This window comes from Mus musculus, chromosome 11 (assembly GCF_000001635.26).
Source record: "Mus musculus strain C57BL/6J chromosome 11, GRCm38.p6 C57BL/6J".
In the NCBI taxonomy this organism is placed as follows: domain Eukaryota; kingdom Metazoa; phylum Chordata; class Mammalia; order Rodentia; family Muridae; genus Mus; species Mus musculus.
This window is the reverse complement of record NC_000077.6, coordinates 62819777-62844860: the sequence shown is the minus strand read 5'-3', so window position 1 is coordinate 62844860 and position 25084 is coordinate 62819777. Positions and strand designations below refer to the sequence as shown.

General features: G+C 45.7%; 1 protein-coding gene across 2 annotated transcripts; it reads right to left on the bottom strand.

Moving 5' to 3' along the window:
- Positions 1-1912: 1912 nt before the first annotated feature.
- Positions 1913-24663, bottom strand: Trim16 (tripartite motif-containing 16). 2 transcript variants are annotated; one of them, XM_006534580.4, is made up of 7 exons: positions 24224-24663; positions 23862-24126; positions 15663-15758; positions 10649-10882; positions 8017-8182; positions 7531-7626; positions 1923-4469 (listed from the first exon to the last, which is right to left on the bottom strand). In XM_006534580.4, the coding sequence occupies exons 2-7, from the start codon at positions 24093-24095 to the stop codon at positions 3886-3888; spliced, it is 1410 nt and encodes a 469-aa protein (XP_006534643.1). In that variant the 5' UTR covers positions 24096-24126; positions 24224-24663; the 3' UTR covers positions 1923-3885. The 2 variants fall into 2 exon arrangements, with proteins under 2 accessions (NP_444399.2, XP_006534643.1); NM_053169.2 differs by having other exon boundaries at positions 1913-4469; positions 23862-24608.
- Between the last annotated feature and the right edge of the window lie 421 nt (positions 24664-25084).

Genomic DNA, 25084 nt, shown 5'->3' with positions numbered 1-25084 from the left:
GTCTGGGCAAAACAGTCTCTTTGCCTTTCCCCTTCTACCCACAGATGTGGCAGATGCAAAGCCTTTGAACCGACTTGTGTGTGCTGATATAGCAACACAAAACTGACTGAGACCGAGATAAGAATGTTGGTGTCTCATCGTCCACCACCAAGTCAGGGAGGTTTACTCAGAATTTGTGGTAAACAGCACCAAGTGGGGTTTGACTTCAAAAGGCTAAGATATGGCTAAATGAGGGCTGGCAGTGCTCACTGAGTTAAAGCTTTTGCTGATGACCCCAAAGCCCTGAGTTCTACTCCTGGAGCCAACCAGGTAGAAGGAGAGAAGCGACCCCTGCAAGTTGTCCCCACCACTTCTATATGTACCCAACATGCCTCATCACATGTGTGTGTGCACACATACACACATGAATGAATGAATGAATGAATGAATGAATGAAACAAAGGTGTGTTTTTAAAAATCAGGCAGTGGCTAAAATCACATCTAACTGCATCAAAGTGAGTTCCCATTGAGGTCCGGTTTGCTCTTTGCTTCGTTTTGAGGTAACTGCAACCAACAGCGGAACTTCCAAGGATTGAATAGTTGGCACACACCCCAACAAGCTCAGTGAAAATCCACAGCATGCTACAAAAATAGCCTTTTACTAACTCTCTCTTTTTCCCCCTCCCTTCATCTTTATTTGTTATAGCTAATTTTTACTTTACAAAGAAAATGAAAAGTGGTGTGTCTGTCACCCGAGGCACCAACAGAAAGCCAGCAGATATGTGAGACTCTTGAGTTTGCTCTGATCTATCGCATCAAAGGGAATCTTAAACTTGAAAACTGATGAGAAAAAGCTTACAAAAGCTGTAAGAAAAATAAAAGTTCAAGCCAGGGGAGGAGACGGCTAACTGGCTCTTTGTACATGAGCTTGGATATTTTGACCTAGTCAAATTACACTTCGGGACACTGAACCTTTGAGAAACTGGAGAGAATGGTAGAGATGAGGAGAGTTTTGATTTTTCTTTTTTTTTCTTGAGAACAATAAAGTTTTGTGAGACACAGCTTAATACCTGGCTTTGAGGTAAGACTGGGGTGAAAAGTCAAAAAGTCAAGTCGGCTACCTAAGAACAAAACCCTGTCTCAAAAGCAGGAAAGGAAGAAAGGAAGAAAGGAAGAAAGGAAGGAAGAAAGAAGGAAAGAAAGAAAGAGAGAGAGAGGGAGGGAGGGAGGGAGGGAGGGAGGGAGGGAGGGAGGGAGGAAGGAAAAAAGGGAGAAAGGAAGAAAGGAAGGAAGGAAGGAAGAAAGGGAGGGAGGGAGGGCTCACAAGTTGTCCTCTGACCTCTATGTGTGAGCCATGGTTCATTCTTTCTCTCTCTCTCTCTCTCTCTCTCTCTCTCTCACACACACACACACACACACACACACACCAAATCAATCAATAAATGGAATTTTTAAATAAAGAAGGGCTGGGGATGCTTTGTAGAGCACATTGCACATTGCACATTGCATAGAATGCATGAAATCCCAGGTTCAATCCCAGCGCCAAAAAGGCAGGGTAAGGAGGCACATCTGTAATCTCACCAGATAGGGTACACACATCTGTAACCTCACCAGACAGAACACATACATCTGTAATCTCAGCAGACAGGGCACATATACCTGTAATCTCAGCAGACAGAGTGCACACACCTGTAATCTCAGCAGACAGGGGACACACATCTGTAATCTCACCAGACAGGGCACACACACCTGTAATCTCAGCAGACAGGGGACACACATCTGTAATCTCACCAGACAGGGCACACACACCTGTAATCTCAGGTCTCAAAAAAAATCTTCTGGAAATAACAGACTCACAAATGTGCCATTACTCTAAAGCAGAATTCTAAAGCAGTTTCTCGAATAGTCTGTAGTAATGCAAATGGCAAATACTAGCAAAAAAATATATTTTTAAAGCAGGTTTATTTCAAAACAATTGGAAGACAGGATTTGGAGTGTTCTTACAATAAATAAATAGTCTTTGGTATAGGGATAAGTATATGTTCTTACTTGGTTATTACGACACTGAAAAGCCACACTGAATTCCATAAGTATACTGTTATTGTGTGTCAATTAAAAATAAGACAAAAAAAAAAAAGAAAAGAAGAAAGGGCAGGCCAGGGAAACACGCCTTTCTCTTTTGAAGAGTATTCTTTACCTGCTGGATCCAAGAAATTCACATTGATTTCTGCCATTGAAGAGGTCCTTTGCGGAGCTGAGCTGAGCATAGGTAGCTCATGCTTGTAACCTGAGCATTTGGAAGCTAAGAAGAGAGAACTGAGTCTGAGGCCAGACGAGAATACATAGTGTATCCCAGGCCAGCTTGGGCCACGTTGTGAAGCCCTATCCCAAATAAAAAGAAAAGAAAAAAAGAGAAGAGAAGAAAAGCTCTTTGATCTTGTTCAGTGGGAAAGGGAGGCGACCAGTGAACCCTGCCCTGCACAGTTCTACTGAGAAGCTAGCATGTGTTGGCCCTCATAGTCTCAGTAACTCTGGACCAGGATTTAGACTTGAGAGAAGGCCGTTGACTCTGCAGGGAAACTATTTCTGCTGGAAGGAGAGGCAATGCACTAGATCATGAAAGTATCTCAGTGCAGGGCAGTGACATGAGGAAGCAGGTGGAAAGTATTTAAGTTCTTAGAGGCAAAGATGCGGAGTCTTAGAATCAAGTCAAATAAGTCTAAAGCAACACACAGTTGAGACAGGATCACGGGACTGATTGAACAAGAAGATTTGCCTTGACACAGGTCGTGGGAAAAGACACGGAAGTAATATTTGTGATAAAGCCCACCAGGGACTTCAGGCTAGGGCAATAGAAATCCATTTTAAGATGGTGTGCATAAAGGCTTGATGGATGTTCATCGTCTGTCTAAAGGAGAATGAAGTCATCAACAGGGTGTCGGGGGGAAGTGAGATCATCGCAGAAAGTATCAACTTAGCACAAACAAACAGGCATAGCTCCTGCGAGAGGTGAACGCTGTCCCCAAATACCTGAGGAACTATCCCTTTGGGCAAGAAAATAGACAAGTCCATGAAGTCTGGGTGACCTTAGCAGAGAGGATGACTACTCCTCTCAAAAGGACCTCGCTAAAACATTTATTCTAAATCTTGCTGTTCAAAACTATCATGTGCTGCTGATTAATGGTGATCCTGCCGCTGCTGCTGCTGCTGCTGTGTCAGGGATGAGGGCATGCTCAGATGGTGCAAGGCTGGATGACCAAGTTGAGCCTGGCACATGCAGAAAAAAAAACCAAACTCTTAAGAGGAATGCTCAAGACTGTGGGCTATGCGGTTTAGTGTGTGGTTTACCCCTCAGGCATAACTTTCATGATCTAATGAGGTAAGCATAACATGTAGCCACAAGTTCAACAACAGACTTGAATCCCAGATCTGCCCCCCATTTATTGGGTGACCAGACAAGTTAGCTGACCAACCTGGCCACCATCCCCTAATGTGTATCATGAAGACAATGTAAACATTTACCCCATAAAGATGAACTAACAAAGAGAAAGCACTCCAAACGCTGGAGAGTGTGTAAGAAACACACAGCGATGTGTTTGCGATTTATTATGATCCCTGTGCAGTCTTGTTATGGTTTGAAGATCCCTAGTTGGAAATTCTGGATGACGGTGACAGTCACCTGAGCAGACAGGAGACCCTCACTAGAAGATGTGAGGAGAGGCTTTTGTGCCTTAGAGTTTCTGCATTCATGCAAGAACTGTCTTGAGAAGCAGGCGGGAAAGTTCATTCAGGACCCACACAGTTTCTAAAGCCAACTACCATCAGCAGGTATTTCTGTCTACCTTAAAATACCAGCTGCTGCCCAGTTGTCACAGTTAGCAACCCCTGGGAGGTAGATCCTAGAATCTAGGGAGCAGCCTCCACAGAGGACCCAGCTGGCTTCTCGGGCTCCTCTCCCAGATCCACAATCCGGATGGCGTTTTCTTTCTTAGACAGCCAGAAAGCAGCATAGACCGGCTCTGAGAACTTGCAGTCAAACTTGTGAATCAGAGTCATAGCATCATACTCTACACCATAGAAGGAAAGGATTCCTCCTGGGAAGTTTACATAGATACCGAGCCTTCTGAAGGGGCTGACCTTGAGCGGGGTCTCTGTGTCACTGTGCCAGGCTGTGAACTCCTTCCCATTCCAATGGATGCTCCAGGAGAAGCTATTTCCAGAAATGCAGCTGTTCCGTTCTTCCCCCTTACGGTCAATGCCTTTGCAGGTCAGGCCAACATAGGTGCCACCTCCAGAGAGCTCCACCTCAAAATAATATCTGTGCAGGTACAGGCTCTGTTGGGACAGCACCTGCCGCCAGTGCAGAAACCTACTGGGGAGGTCCGGGTAGGGGTGTTCCCAGGGCGTGGTGTTGGTGACCTTGCGGTTGTCCTCCTGCAGGCGAAGGTACCTGTGTGCTGTGTCTGGGTCAAACGTGATGTCACAGGCATCTGAGGAAATACAGAAGACAGCTTTAAATCCAAGTGACCCCCACAAGGCATACATGAGAAAACACCCATCTTTTGGTTTCATTTACCCATCCTAACTCCCCTGGGTAGGTGAAAACCAGTGGAGCTTTCTGCAGCTCAAGTTGATTGTCACCTGCTGTAACATCTGAGCTGAATGAAGAAATTAACTCGTTCATTCCTTCATTCATAGACTGTACACTGGAAGTCCGACACTATTGCATGGATCTGAGGTGAGTGCAGAGACTCGGGTCCTTGTATACATACATCTGACCTGCTCATTCATTTGTTAAGCATTTGACCAACATTTAACATGGTAAAGCCTTAGACGTGCTGTCAAATGCAGTCCCAAAAACCTATTAGAGCACCTCCATACACAACCACTTCAGTCACACACAAAATCGTTTCTCCTGTTTCTTTTGCTCTCAATCTTCCTGCAATACAGACAGCAGGAGGTCCTGTAGACTCCAGCCACTCTTCCCAAGACTCCTGCATCACTTGCATCTAAGCCAGAGGCAAATCTTAGCTGGAATGGTGTCCTAAGTGTGTCCAAAATAAGAATAATATTTCAAAAGATATGTTGTATTACTACCTAAAATAATACTCAAAGTGTTAAACATGTATAAAAATAGTTATAAAGAGAGACAAATTACACAAAGATATCCTTAACTTTTCACTTTAAAACCAAGTGGCATTTGGTATATGGTATTAATTATGTTTCTCTCTAAAATATACATGTGCTCCTGAAAGGAAATGGGAGGGAATAACCTGTGTGGAGGCCAAGCCATTCCCAGCAAAGCAACATTGCAATAGGAGAGAAATAGTTGTGGGTTGCTGAGGCCCATGTAATAGCCAGAGAAAAGGGTGGGCCAGCAGTTGCTCCCCAGAGTGGAGCAGAAGCTGGCCTCACTGGCATAATCCAGAAGGACGTCACCAAGATGAGCACTGGCTACGGGGAAGTCCCTTCAGCTGAGAGGTGAAACCTTATGAACTTGTGGACTATCCTGAAGGACCTTCTCACTTGAAGTTCTGAATTGACATAAAAGAGGCGCTTGTGTTTATTATACTCGACATGTTATTTTGTGATACGTATACATAGTAGAATGACTAACGTAGACTAGTTAATGTATAGCCTCACATATATAATGCTCATTGCTGTTGTATATAGGTGGGGAGGATACTTCAAGTCTACAGTATGTGTTGTGTAATAAGTTCTCTTAGACTTAATCTACCACAAAGCACCATTTAGAAATGCCGTGCTTTGATTGGTTGTCTACAAATGTCTGCCTATATGCATGTTTGTGCTCCACATGCCTGCCTGGTGCCCTCAGAGGCCAGAAAAGGATGTTGGATCCCCTGTAATTGGAATTACAGACTGTTGTGGGCTCCCATGGGGGCACTAGAAATACAGTGCTTTTGAAAAAGGTAACTGCTGGACATGGGCATGCATCTCTAGTTGAAGTTCTTGAGAGGTAGAGGCAAGAGGAGCAGAGAAAGCCAGCCTGGGCCACATCCATACTGAGACCCTGAGTCAAAAACCAAAATGCTTCCAGAGCACATGAATGCAGTAACAAAAAGGTCTTATAAGGATGGACTTAAAAATGAACCACATAGCAAATGGTCAGGACTTTTTAAAATGCCCAAATCTTGAAATGTAAAGAAAGCCTGAGGGAGTGTTACAGATTAGTGAGGACTCAGGAAACAAGGGTCCCAGGAAGCCTTAACTGTAAACTCAAGTAGCCTGGAGTCACCTAAGAGGAAAGCCTCAGTAGAATCACCTCCATCCCATTGGTCTGTAGGCAAGCTGGAGGAGGGGAAGGCCCAGCACACTGTGGGAGGTACCATCTCTAGGCTGAATAAGGATGCTACCTAAGGCTAGGGCTGTGACTGAGCAAGCCAGCAAGCATCATTCCCTCATGGTTTCTGCCTCAAGTTCCTGCCTTGAATTCCTGCCCTGACTTTCCCTAATGAAGGACTGTGACCCAGAACGTAAGATGAAGTAAATCTTCTCCTCCCCTACGTTTCTATTGTTCAGAGTGGTTTATCACGGCAACAGAAAGGACACTGGAACACATGGAAACATCTGTGTTCCTGAGTTCAACTTTAGGCCAGTGTGGTGGTTTGGATGAGAATGGCCCCCAAAGGCTCATGTATTTGAATACTTGGTCCCCAGTTAGTGGATCTGTTTGGGAAGGATTAGGAGGTGTGAGCTTGTTGGAGGAGATGTGTCACTGGGGATGGACTTTGAGGTTTCAAATACTTATGGTATCCTTACCACCTCCTCCTCCTCCTCTTCCTCTTCCTCCTCCTCCTTTTCCTCCTCTTCCTCCTCTTCCTCCTCTTCCTCCTCCTCCTCCTCTTCCTCCTCCTCCTCTTCCTCTTCCTCCTCCTATTCCTCCTCATCCTCTCCCTCTCCCTCCTCTTCCTCCTCCTCCTCTTCCTCCTCATCCTCTCCCTCTCCCTCCTCTTCCTCCTCCTCCTCTTCCTCCTCCTTCTCTTCCTCCTTCTCTCTCTCTTTCTCTCTCTCCCTCCCCACCCCCCCTCCCACAAGAGGTTGTATCTCAATATGTAAACCAGCTACTGCTTCGGCACCATGCCCGCTTGCTGCCATGCTCCCTTCCAGGATGGTCACGGACTCTAACCCTCTGAAAGTGTAAGCTCCCACTATTGCCTTGGTTGTGGTGTTTCATCACAGCAATACAAAAGTAGCTGAGACAGCCAGAAAAAAAAAAAGTCTGCAACATTGTTAATAATATTGCAGCAATGCTAGCTCCCTGCATGATGCATCATAGTTATGTATGATGTCAATGTTTTGGAGAAACTGGGTCATAGGGGAGCATCTAGGAATTATTAATCTGATTTTTGCATTTTAAAATTTATTTCAAAAAGGAAAACTTTCGATTAAAAGCTTAAAAGTGTATCATTTAGGAATCGATGAGAAGTTACAAGAATGTAAATCCTCTACAAGATGTGGTGGTTCTTGTCTTGGCAAAAAGCATTCTGCTGCCCTCAGTGTGTCTGAATGGGGCAGCCTTTCACAACTTACATTGAAGAAACTCATCCCGGGTTCTGGGCTCAGGTTTCGAGGTCCTATACTTGCGCTGGACAATGGCAGACACTTGAGTTCTGATGTCATATTCCTCTAAAAAATCAGAGAGTTGTAAATGAGTACCTGTCCAGGTGGCTTTGAGAACCCAAGAAACTGGGCTGCTCTTCCCCAGACTTCTCCGGGGTCTGGTGCCTGGGAACCTGGGCACACTCAATGTACCAGACAACCCCTGCTGGAGAAGACTCCAGCATGACACATAATTCACATCAGCATCAGCATCACATCAGACATCAGCAGTCAGAGAAGTTAGTCACAGAAATACCAGTGCAAATAGACAACTTACCTCCTTCAGGTTGCAATTATAAAATAAAGTTGGGATAAGAATCACTAGTAGCCTAGCTGAAAAATGGCTTTGAAATGGGTCACTTCCCCTCCCTTCCCAGGTTCCCCCTTTCCTCACCACCATTCCAGAAAGCGCCTCACCTTCCCTGGAAAATTCCTGGAGCTTTTCCTTATAGCTTTCTAGCAATTGGATCAAGTTCAGAGTTGAATCTGTGATGACCTTGCGGATGCCTGAGAGTTTGTCCTTCAGCCCTATGTAAATGCTAGGGGAGGCAGTGTCCTCTGTCTTCTTGAGCTTGCAGTACTCCTGCAGAGAGAGAAACTGAATCAGGCAACTTTTCTTGGCATGTGTCTTTCTGCGTTTGGGAAATGGGCAGTGCATGCTTCAAAGAGAAAGTGACCATAACGTGGTCTATGCTTCTAGACAAATGTTTCTCGACCTGTGGGTCATGACCCCCTAGAGGACCATCAGAAAACAGATATTTATATTACAATTCATAACAGTAGAAAAATTACAGTTATGAGTAACAACAAAAATAATTTTATGGTTGGGAGGGAACTGTATTAAAGGGTCATAGAGTTAGGAAGGTTGAGAACTACTGTGACCCTACAAAGAAAGTAGAACTTCTCAAAATCAAGTGGGAAAGAGAATCTCTTGAAGTCAAAAGATCTATGAGCACAGAGAGCTTTAATACACACCTCAGACTGGGCACAGAGCATAAGAACCTTCTTGCCTCTGCCATTCCTTAAAGTCTTTCTCTCTCCATAGCTTTGGTGCAGTTGTGGCAACCATGGAAAAGCTGGCTACTTTGTTGCATTCTAAAGGTTCCCCTGCCAACCCAACGTCCTTGTCAGCCCAGTGCACACATTTGTCATTCTTGCTCTTTGCTTTAAAATTTGGAAATTATTTATACATCAGTTAGTCACATGAAGCTACTTCAGTTTCAAAACCAATGTAGGTCCAGGGAAGAGTGTTTCCATGTGTAACACATTACTACTATTCAGGTGTCATGAGACTTTAAATAGCAGACTGGATAGGGCAGGAATGAAATCCGTCACACCTAGGCAGACCTGCAGAAGGGAAGTCCAAACCGCAGCTCTGTAGAGAGGCACTTTCATACTGTATATCGATTTGGTGCAGTGCTTCAAATGAGTGAAGCATAACACAGGTACTGTCAAGTGTAAATTACGGTTCATGCCAACAATCTCAGCGTTCAGTAGGCTGTCACAAGAGGAGCCCAGGCTTAAGGCTAGCCTGGGATACAAAAGGAAACCCTGTCTAAATAAATAAATAAATGTCACTTTGACTGAATTATTTTTTGTCAAAAAAAAAAAACCTACCTTTCACTACATTTTAAAACTAAGTTATGTTTTCCTCAAATATATTTTATGCGTATTTAATTTTCTATCTTAAAAATAATGTTACAAGGGCTAAAAGTGTAGTCCAACCGATAAGAGTGCTTGCCTAACATGCATGAAGCCCCACGTTTGACCTCACACTTTGGCATAGATCAGGTATGGTGGCTGCTGCGTATAATTTCAGCATTTGGGAGGGAGAAGCAGGAGGATCCGAAACTCAAGGGCATCCTCAGACACATAGTGAGTTTGAGGCCTGCCGGGATATCTGAGATCTCGATTCGAAGAAAAAGAAGAGGAGGAAGAGGAGGAGGAGGAAGAAGAAGAGGAAGAAGGGGGGAAGAGGAGGAGGAGAAAGAGGAGGAGGAATTACAAAAGGAGAAGAAAGGGAATTTATTCTTATACTTTTCAGAAGAGATCCTGGAGGAATCCCATGGAGTAGGGAGTCAGATCTTCACATTTTCTTTAATGTTTTGAAATTGCAAACCAAACCAATGAAAAGAACAAGCAATCTTGTCCATATTTTTGTCTCTTGTTTTTGGTACATTTCTCTCATCAATGAGAGATTATGGCTGCCTTTGGGTATAAGATTACAAGCAGTTTGTTTGTTTGTTTGTTTGTTTGTTTGTTTTTCTTGCATATGTTTCTGTTTTTCACTATAAGTATTTAGTTTTCTGTAACTAGAAGAGGATTGTTTCAAAATCAAAAGCAAGAAATTGTCTGTATTTGAAATAGTAAAACTGAAAGAAAAGTTGCACCTTATGTACTCCGCCCTGTCGTTGTGACCAAGTGAGGAATTTGATACCCAGGAGGAGAGTCTGGGTGACTGTTTTTTTAAAGCTACACAGTGGTATCTAAAGTCAGATCTAGGACCAGGTGTAGTGTTATCCTATAAGATAGCAGGTTCTTGAGACCTAGCGCTAACCGGTTTATGCCTCTTGTGTACAGTGATACCTTGTGAGATGGAAAGTTCCGTTCCCTTTCCTAAGCCTTCCTCAGTTTCAGCCCTGTCTGAAAACGAACAGTAACTCCAGTCTCACATCTCTGCGCTCTTCACTTCCCCTCCTTAAGTCCTTCACAGTTGCCTACCCGTCTGGCCCTGCCAGTCTCTTCTTCCATCACTACAGACCCCACACCCATTCCTTGTCAAAGCCCCGTGGCTCCTTAAACCAGCCACGATTTCTCACACTCCTGTCTTTGCACAGGCTTTCTCTATCTGGTACATACAGCACCTAGAGCTTGACCCACCTTCCAGCATCTCCTCCTCTCTATCTATCCCTCCTGGATTACTGTTTTCTGATGAATCAAGACCCCACTCCCCTGCTTTTACAGTTCCCTGTATAATAAGGCAGTCCCATTTACAGGTGTGTCTCAGGCCAGACGCCTCCAGGGTCCCCTGCTCCCCCAGCCTCCGCACCTCCAGGAACAGCACAGTGTTGCTGATGGCGGCCAGCCTCTCCAGCTCCTGCTTGCTTTTCTCCATCTCGAGGCTCCTGTGCTCCAGATGGGTTTTGATGCTGTTGACTTGATTCAGTGCAGCCTGTTCTTTCTCCTCTAGGAAGACCATCACATCTGCCTGGGCCTTCCGTACAGCTGCGAGGAGTTCCCCAAACTTCTCTTCAGCTACCACCTTCACCTCTGACACCGACACCTGATGGGGACGGAGGGGGACGCAAGCAAGACTTGGTTACAGAGGCTTCCAACTTGGCCAAAGCTCAACATTCAAAACCAGGCAGCCAAGAACCCAAAGATGAAAGAACACCAGACTGTAAAAGACAATTTGGTTCTTGAAGGAATTCTGGGTTCCTGGGAAAATAGATGTACTATTCTTGGAATATACTGATGGATCAAGACCCGACTCCCCTGCTTCTACAGTTCCCTGTATGAAGAGACAGTCCCATTCACAGGTGTGCCTCAGGCCAGATGCCTCCAGGGTCCCCTAATTCCACAAGACTCTGTACCTTCAGGAACAGCAGAGAGCTGCTAATGGCTTGGTATATACTGGCTCAGTGGTGCTCAACCTTCCTAACGCTGTGACCCCTTTAATACAGTCCATCATGTTGTGGTGAACCCCCCAACCATAAAATTATTATCATTGCTACTTCATAACTATTTTTGCTATTGTTATGAATCATAATATAAACATTTGAGTTTTCTGATGGTGTTAAGCAACCATCTGTGAAAGAATACTGGTTGTCATAAGGGCAGTACCGGTATTCAGTATATTTGATAAATACATTTCAAGAGACAGAGAAACGACTGGGCTGTTTAGTGTTAGCATTCTCAGCATTCCGTGATGCCTTGTTTAACAGACCATTGGCTGAGCCAAAAGTGCATCTGAGATTGCAGTGTTTCTAGGGAGCAGGAGCCCCCCATGACTCCTCCATTTCTTTCTAGCAGACAGTCCTCACTAAGGTTTTAAAAAGTGTTGGTGACTGCAGCAACCCAAGCAGTTGCACATGGTTCCGCACACTTCCTGAGAAAGTCTTGAATATCATTTCCTTTGCCCTAACCCCTGCATCCCCACCGAAAATTCTCCACCTGCCTCAGTATTTTTCTCACCCTCACCACACACATATCTGAGCCCTCTCTCAGGGTCTGTTTTTTATTCTTCCTAACTGAGGGCCAGGGCCAGGCAACAGGCCTCCAAGGGAAGCAGGAACAGTTGATCTCCTCCGTGAGGCACACAAGCACCCCTCTCTCCAGAAAGGCAGCCATTGAATATGGGTAACCTGGTAAAGAAAGGGCTGTCCCAGTGTCTGTGAGAGCCATCACCTTTGGAGAGATAAGGCAAGAAGGAATGAAGGCAGCAGATAGGAGAACCATTGCCTGCTTCAGGCTACACCTTGGAATGTAATGCTGGGAGAACACATAGTCTCCAATCTGCCCTTGATCTATGGCTGATGGCACACACAAAAAAACAAAAACAAAAACAACAAGCAAATGGCACACACAGTTACACATACACACTCACATACAAATACACACACATATACACATTCATGTAAACACACATACATACACACACAAATACACATACACACATACATACACATACTCACACGAACACACATAAACACATACAAACATACATGCAAACAAACTTACACACATGTACACATACACACATACAAACATACATGCAAACAAACATACACACACGTACACACACATATACACGCACACACACATAAACACACACGGACTTGCACACACACATACACACAAACACACACACATATACAGATACACACACACACATAAACACACATGGGCATGCAAACATACACACACACACATACACACATATACACACACATATTAGAAAGGGTCCTGGAGAGTGTATGGAATGCCCACATGCTCACTGTATGTCAGCTTTCCCATTATCTGTTGATTTCCTTATGCTGGGGCAACTGGATGGAGCTAACAGCAAACACACTGTGGCACCATTAAGAAAGAGGGCAGAGGGCAGAGTTTTTCCAAATTCCTCCAGCCCAAACTAGAAAAGCCCTGGGATGGGAACTCATTCCAGCCCTCTGGCTCACTCACCATTCCCACCCTCAAGCAGTAGAGTGTCATGAGTCACAGGAGCAAGTACATACTCTGCCTACTCTCTGTCTACTCCTATCCAGACTGGCTTTAAACTCTCAGCAATCCTCCTGTCTCAGCCTCCCAAGTGCTGTGGGTCACCATAGCAAGCTTGTGTTAGCTTTCTGAAACCAGGGTGTGTTTACGTGGTATGGATGTGTGGAGAATTTTTACTCAGAGCTCTGGGAATTGTACGTGCCCTGGGCTGCTTCTTTCATGCATGGGAGAGTGGTCTCTATGAACAGATCACCAGTCTCATGGTCTGGAGGCTGGAAAAAGAGTCAAGAATTAGATTAGTGAGTAGTATATGATAAGATCTGGGCAGTGCCACACTGCTTGGCTTTGGCCTCTCTGCCTTCTGACCACTTTTAAAACAGATTCTAAAATCCAGGAATGGAAAAAGATGTGGCAATGAACACGAGGGTGCCATGGGAAAGGAACATAATCCATTTAACCTCCATAGCAACAACATGTAGGTCCTTCATCAAAGAACAATTACGTGAGGCTAAACGCTTTAGTCTGAAGACAAAATTCAAGGTCACATCCATCAGAGATCATCCTGAGGAAGGCTAGCGGGAGGGAGGCACCGGAGGATGGATGGGAGGATGGATGAGACCTCTGCTGTGGCCTCTCCTTCCTAAACAGGCCCACTGAGAAATTTACATGTGAATAAAATGTGTGCCAGATGCTAATTACTTCCCTAAGTATGTCAAGTAAACTAAGCAGAGAGAGAGAGAGAGAGCTGTGAACAGATATCAAGGTGGTCAGTAGCTAACGGTTTAAAACCCTGAGGGTGGTGTGCAGGCCCAGTGGTTACAGAATCATTCTCAGGCCAAGGAAATCACCATGGCAGATTCTCCCATGCAGTCAATAGGAAGAGTCAAGGCAAGATCTGACACCTCTCTGTGTGTCTCCACATTCTTAGTAGTGAGAACCATTGCAATACCTCTCTGGCCACCATGTCATTATGTTATATGAACTAATTAGAGGTCAAATTAAAGAGCCAGAACAAGGTAATATCCTGTGTGATCCTCTAAATCATCCAGGTCTTTCCAATCAAGTCTCTGGGACATTACAGGAACTCTTCCTTCCTTCCTTTCTTCCTTCCTTCCTTCCTTCCTTCCTTCCTTCCTTTCATTCTTTAGAAAGACATTACACCTATAAGAAAGAAAACAAGGTCTGTATAGAGGAAGCTGACCTCTCACATGAGAGACTACTTAGATTTATTCACAGTGAGCACTTTGTGAGCACAGGCAACCATGAGGGCCCTGGAGAGAGACAGGAGACTGACTGTGGGTATGTCAGGTCCCTCCTAGAACATACAGAGCTCCTCCATTGACAGGTTTACGTGGGAGTCAGAGGTGAGTGCCACACTGTGATCTAGCCTGACTTAGCCTCCATGCCGAAGGACATGAATAGAAGGAAGCACATAGTAGGACCATAAACTTATCTGAAGCTGTAAGGGAGAGGGAAGGCTTATCAACTCTGTGTCTTAAGAGGGAGAGACTGCAGGGATATAGCTGGTTTCTGGGAGACATAGAAAGCACAGTAGTTAGAAGGCATGTGATCTAACAACTGTGAATAAGGAAGGTTTTATCCTTCAGCAGCTAGTTGATTATAAACACCCCAGAGACAGAAATTAAGTTGTATGGTAGATTAGAATAAATGTATGAGTGAGTGGGTAGATGGATGGATGGATGGGTGGATGGGTGGGTGGATGGGTGGGTGGGTAGATGGGCATGTAAATAAATAAATGATAGGTGAGTATACAGGTGAGTAGTTGGATAAAGGATGGATGAATGTGGACAGACGGATGCATAGAACAATTCATTCTCAGCATGCACAATGATACTGCCAACTCACGGCCATGGGGAAGGTGCCCTACATTCTCTTCTTAGTCGTAGCCCATGGCTTGTCATCAATGAGAGGTATTTTTGGAACTTACTTTGGGAAGTTGAACACAAATCAGAAGAGACTAAAGCTAAGCACCCTGTCATACATAGCATTGGCATTACCAAATTCCACCCACAAATCTAGGAGTTCCTTTTTCCAGCTTCCAGCAGACTGCCCTCCTGGGATAGGAGAAGCCAGGGGACACATAGTCCCTGAAGCTCAGACTTAAACACCTCCAATCACAAGCACACACATATATACACATTCCTCCTAGTTAAGAAAGCATATATGATCTTGATGTGGTGGTGTGTGTCCAGCAGCACTTGGGAGGCTACCACAGGAGAATTGCTAAAAGTTTGGTGTTACCTGCTCTATATGGTGAGCTCTAGGCTAGTGTGATACTCTGTCAAAAGCAAAAATTAAAGGGAAAGAGAGGAATAATATGCACATATAAAATTAGAAAAGCTAGTACTCCAAGATTAAATTGGGTCTACTTCATATTATTAAAAGGTAAATCATTTACCGGTTTAAAAAACTTAAGTCAATTTTTAAGATATTTTTATTACTATTTTATGCGTATGGCTCTTTGCCTGCATTTATGTCTACGTATCACATACCTGGTGCTCATGGAGGCCAGAAGAGGTCATGAGATACCCTGGAACTGGAGTTACAGACATTTGTGAGCTGCCATGTGGATGCTGGGAATTGAACCCGGGTCCTCCGAAAAAGCAGCTGGTACTCATAACCAGTAAGTCATCTCTTCAATCTGCTTAACCCAGTTTTATAAGAAATCTTAGCAAGGTGAAGGCACCCCATAATGTGGCCGACTGTGCCTACTACTTTCACTTGCTGAGAACCTCTGCTGGGTCTTCAGCCCATGTCCTACGACCCCAAATAGCAGTGGCAGCCAAATACGTAATAGCCGGAGAAGTGACCTGAACCAAACTTACCAAAACAGACTTATGGTTAGCTTGGAGCCTGGCAATGGCATTTTCATTCAACTTAAGCTTCTGCTCCAGGTCCAACTGCATACACCGAAGGTCCACCTAAGGGAGGAGATGAAAGGGATTAAGGAGGAGAGAGAGCAGGGTATACAAATAGTCCCCATGGGCAGTGGCATTTTCTGTCCTTCATGTCCCTGCTTTTCTGCCCTGAAAGGAGAGCATGACCTTTAAGCTGATCTCAGAAGCTGGCCTAGAGGCACAAAGGGTGAAACAGGTGCTAGTGGCCTACCAGGACTGAACTCAGCATGAGCCAAGCGCCAGGGCCCGAGATGAACGCTGTGCAGGGATGTAGGTCATTTATATTCTACTGTAGCTCCCTCTGCCTGTGCCCTGAGAGGTTAATTCAGGATGGATTCAAAAGTAGTAGAATAATTTGTTTAGACAAGGAAATCTCAAGAACGACAGAGTCAGTTAGTGCTCACAGAGGTAACTCACCCATGTCTGGAGAGAGAGAGAGAGAGAGAGAGAGAGAGAGAGAGAGAGAGAGAGAGAGAGAGAGAAGAAGAAGGAGGAGGAGGAGGAGGAGGAGGAGGAGGAGGAGGAGGAGGAGGAGGAGGGAGGGAGGGAGGGAGGGAGAGAGGGAGGGAGGGAGGGAGGGAGGGAGGGAGGGAGGGAGAGGGGCCTGGAAAATGTGCAACTTGTCAAGGAAAGTAGCAAAAATGAAAGCTGCAGACAGGTGGATTCTAAACCATCTGTAAATAGATAAAGGGATTCTCCCTATTAGAGATGAGTCTCACACTCTGCATGGGACATAGGGGACATGTCTTAAGAGCAAGACCTCCCATCAAAAGGTCCAATTTTTGAAGATGTAAATATATGTGAAACAAGAGAGACTACACTGGGATTGTCATAGAAGGGGTTCTCTGCTCAAAAACAACTCCCTGGTGAAGTGTTTTAGAAGACTCAGTGAGCAAGGCATACAGAGAGGCTACTACAGTTCTCAATCAAGGGGGCCGAGTTACATCTTGGGCTGGCAGGAGAGCCTGGCCGCATCAGCCACATGGTCCTGGTTTTGCAAGCATGACAGATGCAGCTGGACACCAGAAAGCTAGTGTGGCCTGGCAATGTGTGGCAGTATGACGTTCTACAAGGAGGCCCTGAGAGGACACTGTGTGAGGTAAGATGACATTTGGTGAAAGTCCTAACCATAAGGTATCTTCTAAGGAAAGCTGCAGGCCTGGAGTGCAACCTGCCTAGGAAAAAGGCTATGTGTACTGCCCAGAATAGGGGTGACAAATACACACACACACACACATACACACACACACACACACATCATATAAATTACATATTCCTATATAATACATATGATAATATTATATAGAGAATATACACTATATATAAAAATTATAAAATATCTTTTTCTCTCTCTTTCTCTGTGACTCAGCCTGAATGTTAGTTGGTCTTGAGGTTTTCTCTGCCAAGCAAATCAGTCTACTACTTTTGAATCCATCCTGAATTAACACCTCAGGGCACAGGCAGAAGGTGTAGTTACAGACATAAATGACCTACACCACCAGTAGAGCATTCATCTTGGGCCATGATGGTTGGCTCATGCTGAGTTCAGTCCCAGGAGGTCACTAGCACTTATTCACCGTGTGTGTGTGTGTGTGTGTGTGTGTGTGTGTGTGTAAAAATATAAATATATAAATAAATATATAGTAATATATGTTAATTGCCTTGTCTGGTTTAGTTTTTCCTTGTCCTGTCTCACTCCTCCCTTTTGGAGTGCGAATGTTTACCCTGTGCCTTGTATATCAGAACTGTGTAAACTGTGTGTTGATCGTACAGAGGCTCATAGTTAAGACATTGCCTTTAGTCTCCGAAGAGACTTTGGACTTTGGAACAGTACTGGGGCTGTTAAAGACTGGGGGGTGGGGGGGGGTGGGGGGTTGAAGTTAGAGTGACTCTATTTTTCATTGTGATACAGCCATGTGCCTATGGGGGTCAAGGATGGGTAAAGCCTTCTGGTTTCGATGTGAGATGACTCCCAGAGTCCCATGTGTTTGAATACTTGGTGTGGGTGCTAGGAATCAAGCCTGGGTCCTCTGGAAGAGCAGCAAATGCTCTGAACACTGAGCCATCATCTTTCTAGCATTTGCTCTCTGTTTCTTGACTGCAGACTCAACATGATCAGCTGCCCCAAGCCCCATTCATCTTGCCTTCCCACCAGGACAGACTGCACCCTTCCTAAACTGTAAAGCAAAGACTCTGCCTTCCCTAGGATCCTCTTTCTCAGGTATCCGGCCAGAACACCAAGAAAAGCAATCAATCAACAGTCATGCATTTCTCATTATTTTACAACGTAATGCCTCTGAATATCTATTTCTTTACCTGGGGCCTTGGAATGCAATGCCTGCTTCCTCAGGGTATGAGATAGTGAACTAAACGAAATTAGGTCTGGAAATAAGAACTCTACAGAGCCTGGTACACTGTAAATGAGTAGTGTCAATAATGTCACCCTAATAGTTACCAATAATCACCTTGCTTGCTGCCTTAGCTGCTTTCTAGCCGAACCCCATGGAGACAGGTTCTCCCCTCCACACACCCCTGCCCAAGCCAGAGCACGTGTCTCCCTGGGAATCTTGGTTTGCCCGCCTTGACCTTTCACTCTTGTCCCTTGGGCTCAGAGAACACCTTCTTCTGCCAAGAAAAACCAATTTGTCAACATAGAGAACCTAAGCCTTTGAAAACTTCAAAGTCACTGCCACTTTCCTGTGTCCACAAGGGCATGAGATTTAAGCTTCTGTCTGTGTTTAAAACTAGTAGACGTCAGAAGTCATAAATTAAAGTCATTAAGTCTCTGGCTGTTTCCCCATGAAGCCTCAGGGAGTTTCACACCTCCCACCAACCCTTCCAACTCCCTCTACACCCCACTAAACACACACACACACAAACACACACACACACTGGGGAAACAGCTGTAGGCGAGCACTGGGGACATTGTGGGAAACGGGCAAGCAACCTTTACTCAAGCTCTTGGTCACTGGAGTAGAGCTTAGGGCACCTTAGAGATCACATCCTTGATACTTGAGACTTAGTGCCTAGCTGTGGGTGTGGGTGTGGGGGAGAAGGGGTGCCTGACCAGTTTGAGGGCAAGCTTGGAATTGTATGCAGTGACCAATTCTAGACAAGGAGGCAAACATGAACTGCTTGTTTGAAGGAATTGGACGGCACACAGCAACCTGGCTATCTGAGCAGCAGTGCCCCGAAGACCTTTTTCTTTTTAAAGCAGTGATCCCACCAAGCCTTACAGGGAGACCTGGTGGTGCCCAACAAGGGGCTTCTCCCCTCTGTCCTCGGACTTCCATAAAAGGAGAAAGGAATGTCTATGCACCAAATGAGGAGCTCTGAGTCACCACAAAGGGAACACTCCCAATTACCACACAAGGTGGGGCTGCTTTGGAGCCCCGTCTCTCCAGTTATTCCTGTTCCTAGAAAATGATGGGCTGACGTAGACTGACCTCGGGGTTCCCTAAGAGAGAAGCAGCCACACACTCATCCCAGACCCTGGTGCATCCTGCCTTAGAGCTGGACAGCACAGGGTTGCACAGGTAGCACAGGTTGGAACAGCACTGAGAGAGGATGGTACTTGGGGTGTGAAGACCCTGTTCCCGGCTGTAGGTCTTTGCCAAGTTATTTACTGTCTACTCTGCCACCAGGCAGACCTCACTTTTAGTATCATCAGAGTTAGACCTGGACTCCGACTCCACTCCTCAGTGACTGGGTCAGGGCCTGCCGCATGCCAGTGAGATTGACTAAGTCAAACAGACTCCTGACTCTTGGCAAACAAACTATGGAATAGTCTGGTGCTTGTGAGAAAACAAGTTATGTAATACTGACCCAAAGATACTCCTTTGGGTGTCTGTGAGAAAGTATTATCCTGAGTGGCCCCATACCACCTGTTGGCTTCCTGCAAATGACTGAGTGATGCTGGTTGACAGCTCTCCAGACAAACTCAAAACCTTCCAGGTCTCGAATGGTTGATACCTTCTCTTCATGAAGAGGCCATTAGGGTCCATCTTGACCCTATGGAGTCAATGTTAAGTTTGAAGCTAGTAGCTCAGTGGTCTTCAAAGGAGGCCTTAGGCAAGACTTAGCTTTCTCTTCCAAGCACTGACCTGGAGTCACTTCCAGTCTGGCTCCCTCCTTCAAACACACAGCAGTTGTGTTTCACCGTGTGTTTATGTGTCTTCCCTTCCTGAGGCTAAATTCTCTGAGGGTACATGGTACAGCCACCATCCCATTTACCCCATCAGATGTACTCTGAGGAACAAGAGAGAACCACACCCTTTGTGGGGCAGAGAAAATAACAAAAGTGGTCCCAGGAACCCAAATCTCTCTCTCTCTCTCTCTCTCTCACACACACACACACACACACACACACACACACACACACCACAGAAGGTTCTTTGGTGGCAGGTGAGATTTTGACAAGATAAAAAAGGAGACTCGGAAGCCGAGCCAGAGCCGAGAGGAGCGCTGAGCTCCCTGTAGGAACGGCTGGGCCCTGGATGTTTATCCAGATGGGACAAGTGATCAGGGGGATCCAGCTCTCAACCCCCCAGATTTCATCCATCAGTCTAACCGGTAGTAACCGTGGGCACTTCAGAAAGGGCTCACATGGCTGACAGAAACGTCACTCTGTGCCTCCCAGATGACACCGATCTGCCATTTCCTGTACACAACATGCCTGCATGAGTTTATTAGCCCTGGCTGGCTCCAAAGAGACCTTCAGAACGCTAGTAAATGCAGGGGGTGTGGACTGGCTGAGAGGAGGAACTCTTGGCTTCTGGAACCTTAGATATATCTAATATGCCTTTCAGAGCAATCCTAATGGTGCTTGTCTCTTCAAGATACTGTCTTCTGAGCGGGCCTCTTGGGCTCCTTGCAAGAGATCTTTCGTCCTCTAAGATTTGGTGGAGCCACCCAGAGTGTGGCTGCTCCTACTGAGTAAGCTTGCCCCACTATCTGACAAGAAGGACATAGGATGCAAAGGAGACACCTCTCTGAAGCAAAGCAAAAAACAGAACGGTCCATGACACAGGCTGTACCTCCCCACAGCCTCTCAGATCGTTTTGTATTGCACAGCTCTCTCCTAAGATGTCTGATCTGGAGCTCCATACTGCTCCACACTGCTCCTCCACATCTGGAGCTCCATATTGCTCCACACTGCTCCTCCACATCTGGGGCTCTGTCTGTGCTCCACACTGCTCCTCCTACCCAAAGTGCTATCGCCCAAGTCTCCATGGTACATGAGGTGGCCTATACTTCACTTTATATTGCATCTGTGTTGGCACAGAGCATTTCTGAAGAAACCAAACAGATGTTCTGATCAGAGGGAAAGGATGTGGGATCTAGAATCAGGGTGGAGAACTTCTTCTCTACTCTGTTACATTATTTGATAGGTTTTTTTCTTTAATGTTCTCCTGCACAGACTTTCTAAGTAGAAAATAGTAAAATTCAGACACTATATCCAAGAGAATAGTAACGTGCTGAGGCCAAATGTCTTTAATGTATATATACCAGATTTTGTGTGTGTGTGTGTGTGTGTGATGGTTTTGTTGTTGTTTAGGTCTGGGGCAATAGCTCAGTTGGTGAAATGCTTGCTGAACAAGCATGAGGAACTAAATTCAATAATCAGAACTCACATCTTAAAAAACTGGAGGTGCCAAAGTGATGGCTCAGCCACTAAGAGCTCTGGCTATGATCCAGAGGACTGGGGTTTAATTCCCAGCGCCCACAGGGTGGCTCACAACGGTCTGTACTTCTGGTACCTGGCATGCAAATGGTGCACAAACATACATACAGACAAAGCATCCATATGCATAAAATAAAATAAATTAATCTTTTTAAAGCTGGGGGCTGGAGAGATGGTTCAGCCATTAAGAACACTTGCTGCTCTTGCAGAGGACCTGGGTTTGGTTCTTAGCACAGCCACATGACAGCTCACATCAGTTCATAATTCCAGTTCCATGGGAACTGACACCCCCTCCTTCTGATTTCCACAGGTACCAGGCACACAGGTGGTGCCCATACATATATGTAGGCAAAATATACACATAAAACAAATCTAAAATATGTTCAGATTACAAAACATTTAGGCATAGTATTAGGTGCTGATAGCCCAGTGCTGGGGAGGCAGGGACAGGTCGATCCCTGGGTCTTTCTGGCCAGTCAGACCAGCCTATTTGGTTAGCTTCAGTCCAAATGAGAAAGCCTGTTCCATCTCAAGCAAACCAAGGAGCTACTGGCAGTTGAGACTTCCTAAGGGAGAGAGAAACACTCTTCTTTGAGGATATGGTCTGGCAGGGTTCCCGTGCTCCCGTGGATGCCCCACTCCCATGCTCAAAGAGGCATTAACTAGACTTATTCAGCTATATTTAAAAAGAAGGAGGAGGAGGAGACATTGAGCTGAGAGAGGACATATTGGGGGGATATGGAAGAGTTGGGGGAGAAAATATAATTATATGCGAATACATGTAATCATATTTCATTGCATACCTATAGGATATTTTTGAGAATAGTGAGCTTTTTTTTTTAATTTGACAACTCCTGAGGAGACTCCCTGCCTGAGGTTAACCTCTGCCTCAACACACATGTTCACATACATGCATCCTCATGCACACACACCCACATACAAAACAAATGAATAAATATTAAAGTTACAATGTTGCAATTTGAGGGTCTTCCTTCATTTTTCTCTAATAAGATGGTGTTCCAGAAGCTTCCATGCCTCGCTCATCAACTGCGTAACTTTGAACAAGTACAACAGAGACCTTCAGAGCCCTCACCTAATAATTACTGAAATATCAGATGGGAAAATCCACACCAAAAAATATTTTCAAGTTGGGTGGGTCCCTTTCCTTTGATGTATTTGTTGATTGCCATACTTTCCGTATAGGACATCCCTTGATACTAGAAACACTGGAAACAGTTGACAAGTGGCTTCCTGGGCCGGAAATGGTGACTCATTAGCATCTGGAGTGTCGAACTCTGCAGAACTACACCCATCCAGGACTAGAGAGAGTCTACCTCTGGTACAGGAACAAAAGAAATACCCTGGTTAGGAAAGTTCCTTGCCCAGATACCACTTTCCTTTACTGCCCAGGAACACATGCCACAGAAAGGCTCTGGGTGTGCCAACCAACAGTGCAAAGAGGGAACTGCCTTGAGCGTGAACCAGGACCTGTGTGTGGGCGGAGTCAACCTTACTTCCTACTGGGGAAACTCAAAGTGGGAGAAACTCAAAGTGGGAAAGCTGCGGGGGTCCACCCCCAATGTCTCATCCAGGATCTTGGCTTCCAGATAAAGGCAAGCAGTGCTTCAGAAATGACTTTTTTATCTGATAAAAGTAAAATTTCAGACTTCGAGCACAGTGTTTCTCAGGTGCTCCTGCCAGCCTATCCCGTAAGGAACCTTTATTCTCCAGTAAGTTAAGTCGCCCTTGGCATTAACTTCCGTGTGCGTTTCAAATTCTGTTATCTTGGCAGTTTTTGTTTTGTTTTGTTTTGTTTTACTTGAATGCAGCATTTTGTGTTAGCTTCTTTTGTGGTTTTGCGATTCAAAAAAAAAGAAAGGAAGGAAGGAAGGAAGGAAGGAAGGAAGGAAGGAAGGAAGAAAGAAAGAAAGAAAGAAAGAAAGAAAGAAAGAAAGAAAGAAAGAAAGAAAGAAAGAAAGAAAGAAGTTAAGAAAGAGAGGAAGGAAGAAAAGGAGAAATGAAGTCTGAGGTTTCTTCTTTTCCCTTGGACTTCTGCCAAGGTTTTCATGGGTTGATATATGCCTCACAGATCCTGCCAGAGGGAAATACCACACTCCTGAGGCTAACCTTCTACAGCACACACCCAAATGCACATTACTAAACTCTAACTAGAAACAGCAGGAAATTCCTATGCCTGGCAGAGACAATAGAGACCGCACAGCAACAGGGACACTGAGATGGGGACAGTGACCCACTTTTGTTTCCAAAGCCAGCGGCTATAGATACTTACAGCGAACCAACACCCAGGCACTACCGCTAAAGTTCTCCTCTGTTGACTCGGAACAAACTGGCATCAACAGAGCCACAAATGCAGCATGTGTGACCTCTCCCTGGGGACACCTCCTCCCACTGGTCCCTCCCAGGCGACAGACCCCACTACTCACCTCTTTGTTCCTGCGGGCTGCATCCAGGGAGACAGTACTGTCGCCTCTGTGTTCACCCTCCCCGCATTCCTGGCAGATACACTGCTGGTGCGTGTGGCAGAAGGAAACCAAAGGGCTGTGGTGGGCAGGGCAGGTGCGTAGATCCTGGTCCTTTGCGGGTTCGGTTAGCTGGTGGCTGTGCAGTTTGCTGTTCTCCTGGTGTGGCCGCAGGTGCTCCTCACAGTAGTTCACCATGCAGGTCAGACAGGATTTCACTGCCCTTACTCTGCTGGCCCCAAGACAGAAGTCACACAAGATCTGATCCTCTTCACCAGGAGCCCCGACCTCTGCGGGGTCATGACCCTGCTCCTGGGTTTCCTCACCTGACTTGCTGAGAGGGTCCGCATCTTCTTTTTCTGCTGGGATAGCTGACACAGGGTCTGGGCCGAGAGGGGCCAAAGGGTGAGCAGTGACCCCGGTCAGAGGCCCCGGGGCAATCAGATCCAATTCAGCCATCTGGTGGAGGCTCTGCGGACTAAGGACTAAGGCGTCCTTCCTCGCGGTCCCTTGGCTCAGGATCTGAGTAGCCCAAGTCAAACCAGAGAGCCACGCCTAGCAGATTGCAGCTGCCCTGAGACATTAACTGTTTCCTCCCTCCCGAGGAAGCTCAGTTACTCAGACAGGACGAGGCTCCTCCAGATTGGCTAGTAGCCAGCCACAGTGACAAGGCTCAGAACTGCCTTGCCACTTGGCTCCTGTGTCTGTTCCTTGGCTCAGGCTTCTCATTCTCATTCCTAGCCCAGCCCTGAAACTTCTATTCTTACGGGACTCATTCACGCACACCCCATAGGCTCTTCCGGAGACCACGTGTGCCTGTGGGACTGGAAAAAAGGGCAAGATTCCTGAGCTCTATTGTAAGCCTCTGCGGCTTTGAGCGGTCCCACAAGCCATATTTTGCGGTGGATCTCTCTCTCTCTCTCTCTCTCCTTCCTCCATCCCTCCCTCTCTCTCCCCTCCCCCTCCCCTTCTCTCTACTCCATATATTTTTAAAGGGGTCCAAAATGTAAGGACTTTGATAATAGGGCAGCTGCTAATCCTAAATGAGCCACCAGCTTGGTCCTACCACCACCACCACAAAACCTGACATACAGACAGACAGACAGACATAGTCAATCTAGCTTTATCTGCTTTTAATAACTTGCTTTTATCAGACTTTTGTTTTATTTTAGTCGTGTGTGTGTGTG

Bases quoted from the DNA above. Each gene is read 5' to 3' on its own strand.
- Trim16 (NM_053169.2), bottom strand. From the start codon at position 24,356: ATGGCTGAATTGGATCTGATTGCCCCGGGGCCTCTGACCGGGGTCACT. The intron at 10,883-15,662 runs GTAAGTTTGGTT...CGTCCCCATCAG, and splicing joins CTAACCATAAGTCTGTTTTG to GTGTCGGTGTCAGAGGTGAA. The intron at 8,183-10,648 runs GTGCGGAGGCTG...CTCTCTCTGCAG, and splicing joins ACACTGTGCTGTTCCTGGAG to GAGTACTGCAAGCTCAAGAA.